A 2,346-nucleotide genomic window follows, 5' to 3' on the forward strand; every position below is an offset into this window, starting at 1 on the left:
TGGAACAGGCAACGGTCTGGGATTGAGTGTGCCGTTATGTGCTCTCTCTCATAACCCCCCCCACACACTTCATCTCTGACTAACTAACGTACATTTAGGGATAATGGTTAGCATCTCAGGAACAAAACTGGAGGAAATGTATTTTAGAATTCATCTGAACTTATTCAGTGAAGTTTTTCAGTGTGTCAGTTCTAAACAGCTGGAGAGACCCAAACGGGAATCTTTACAATAAACAATGAAGAGAAAGGTGGGCACATGAAGACCTAGAGACGTGTGTCTCAGAGACGGGAGCCTTAAACACACTGACAGCAAACACACGATACACAACGTGGAATATTCTTCCCAGTTTGCCAAACATTAAATGAAAACAATAAAATGGGAAAAAAAACAAACACACTGTCCATAAATCATTTTTTGTACACTTTTTTTTCTGGCCAATCCAAACATGTGAACCCCCAAACGTGTGTATATATTGGCTATTGGCTGGGGAAAAATTCCTCCATCCAGCCGTCCGTTGAGTCTAGCTCCGCCCCGTCCGACAGTCCAAACGAGACCCCGCTCCCGCTCCCCGCTTGGCCGCCATAACCATAGCTCAGGTCCTGGCTGGACGTCCGTTGGTAGCCTTGCTGCTGACCACCTGACATGTAGGCCCCGCCTCCCGGGCCTGCTCCTCCCATTGCCTGGGCGGAGCTCTGTCCAAAGGCGGTCATGCTGGGCACTCCCTGGCCCATGCCGGGCATGACGATGCCCCGCGGCTGGTTGGTCCTCGGCTGGCTGGCCATGTGTGGCATCATGGGAACGGCCATGGCGGCCGGGTTCATGGCGCGTGGATCCACCATGCCCTGACCTCCCACGGCCTGGCCGAAGTGCTGCTTGGGCATTCTCGACGGCTGCCCGCCCTGCATGGCGTAGGCGGCGTTGCTGTTAAACGCCACCATGTCGTTTGTAGTCCTTCCGGCCATCGCCTGAATGCTCTGTTGCTGCTGTTGTTGTGCGGGCCAACCCTGGCCTGCACCTCCCATCATGCTCTGCAGTCTCTGCGCCTGGGCTTTCGGCATCGGCTGCCCGCTGGAAGCGACGCCGCCCGACTTCATCTGCGTGGGGTTCATGAGCAGGGCCTGGGCGTACCCTCCTCCGGCCGTGGCTCCTCCCATCCCCTGCCTGCTGCTGCCCGCAGGTCTCTGTGCCATGGCCATGCCACTCTGGCTGGGGTGGTGTGGGGGCTGGAGCATCTGACCCAATCCCGAGTTCATGCCTTGGTACATGCCCGCCTGGGTGGCAGGCTGGCTGCTGTAGGTCATGCCCATCTCGCCCTGAGTGGGCATAGCACCAGGGTTCTGGACTGGCGTCATCTGGAGCAGGCCCTGCTGCTGCTGCTGCTGAAGCAGACGGGCACTGCGCATATTCTGCAGTGCCTGGTTCCTCGCGGCCATATCCTGCGCCGTACCTAGACACACACACACACACGCACGCACGCACACACGCACACACGCACACACACACACACCAGGGGGCATGAGAGACAAGCCAACAACCAGCACAAAGCTTCTGGGCTACAGTCATGGGGTCGGACTTTTAAGGGTTTAGAATTCAAACAAACGAGACGCATTAGAAATCCAGCTGTAGTTTATTTACAAAAACAAAACAAAACAAAGAACCTTAGTCCTGTTGCTGTCCACACACACACACACACACACACAGAGAGCCAATCAGGGGTGGTACATAAATGCCGAGAATTGTGCTTCTCTGTTAATTTGGAAAGGATCTAGCCTAAAATTGTACAGAGAAACTCAAGAGGGAGCAAAGTTGCCATGGCAACAGGCAGAGCTTCCAGAGGGAGAATGAGTTCAGCGCTACTGATAAATATATAAAAAACAAACAAACAGAAGCAGGTGACGCTTTGAGCAGAGGGAGCTAAGCGGGGGGTACTGAAACAGAGCCCAGGACCCGCACCATCTCCACCAGCTCCACCTTCTCCACCACCCACAGCATGTTCCCCGGGGGTGGGTCGGCGGCATTTCTGGGCCAGCGTTGGGGTCTTGTACAGTGGCACCTGGTGCTATCGGTGGGGTCTAAACTGGAGACCAGGACCGTGACCTCATGTAACTGCATTACACAAAGTGGCTATTGTATTCTGATGAAAAAAATCATTTTGGGATTTTTTTTATTATAATAATACAATAAATAAACTGTCCAAATTCTGACCATTATGTCATGACCTAATAAGGTAAACACGTTTATTTTGATGTACCAGTGACTAAGTCTGACATTCCACCCCCGCAGACGTCTAGCCCACTCACGGATGTGACGAAGAGGGTGTTTCCCACCGGATCTAAATCTAATATT

General features: G+C 53.0%; 1 protein-coding gene across 2 annotated transcripts in view; it reads right to left on the minus strand.

Moving 5' to 3' along the window:
* Positions 1-417: 417 nt before the first annotated feature.
* Positions 418-2,346, minus strand: part of maml3 (mastermind-like transcriptional coactivator 3) — a 101,912-nt gene continuing 99,983 nt past the window's right edge. For both annotated transcript variants that reach the window (XM_035531648.1, XM_035531649.1), the window contains exon 5: positions 418-1,447. In XM_035531648.1, coding sequence (XP_035387541.1) covers positions 477-1,447 — 971 coding nt within the window. In that variant the 3' untranslated portion in view covers positions 418-476. The remainder of the gene's footprint in view (positions 1,448-2,346) is intronic.

The sequence above is a fragment of the Electrophorus electricus genome, chromosome 11 (assembly GCF_013358815.1).
Source record: "Electrophorus electricus isolate fEleEle1 chromosome 11, fEleEle1.pri, whole genome shotgun sequence".
In the NCBI taxonomy this organism is placed as follows: domain Eukaryota; kingdom Metazoa; phylum Chordata; class Actinopteri; order Gymnotiformes; family Gymnotidae; genus Electrophorus; species Electrophorus electricus.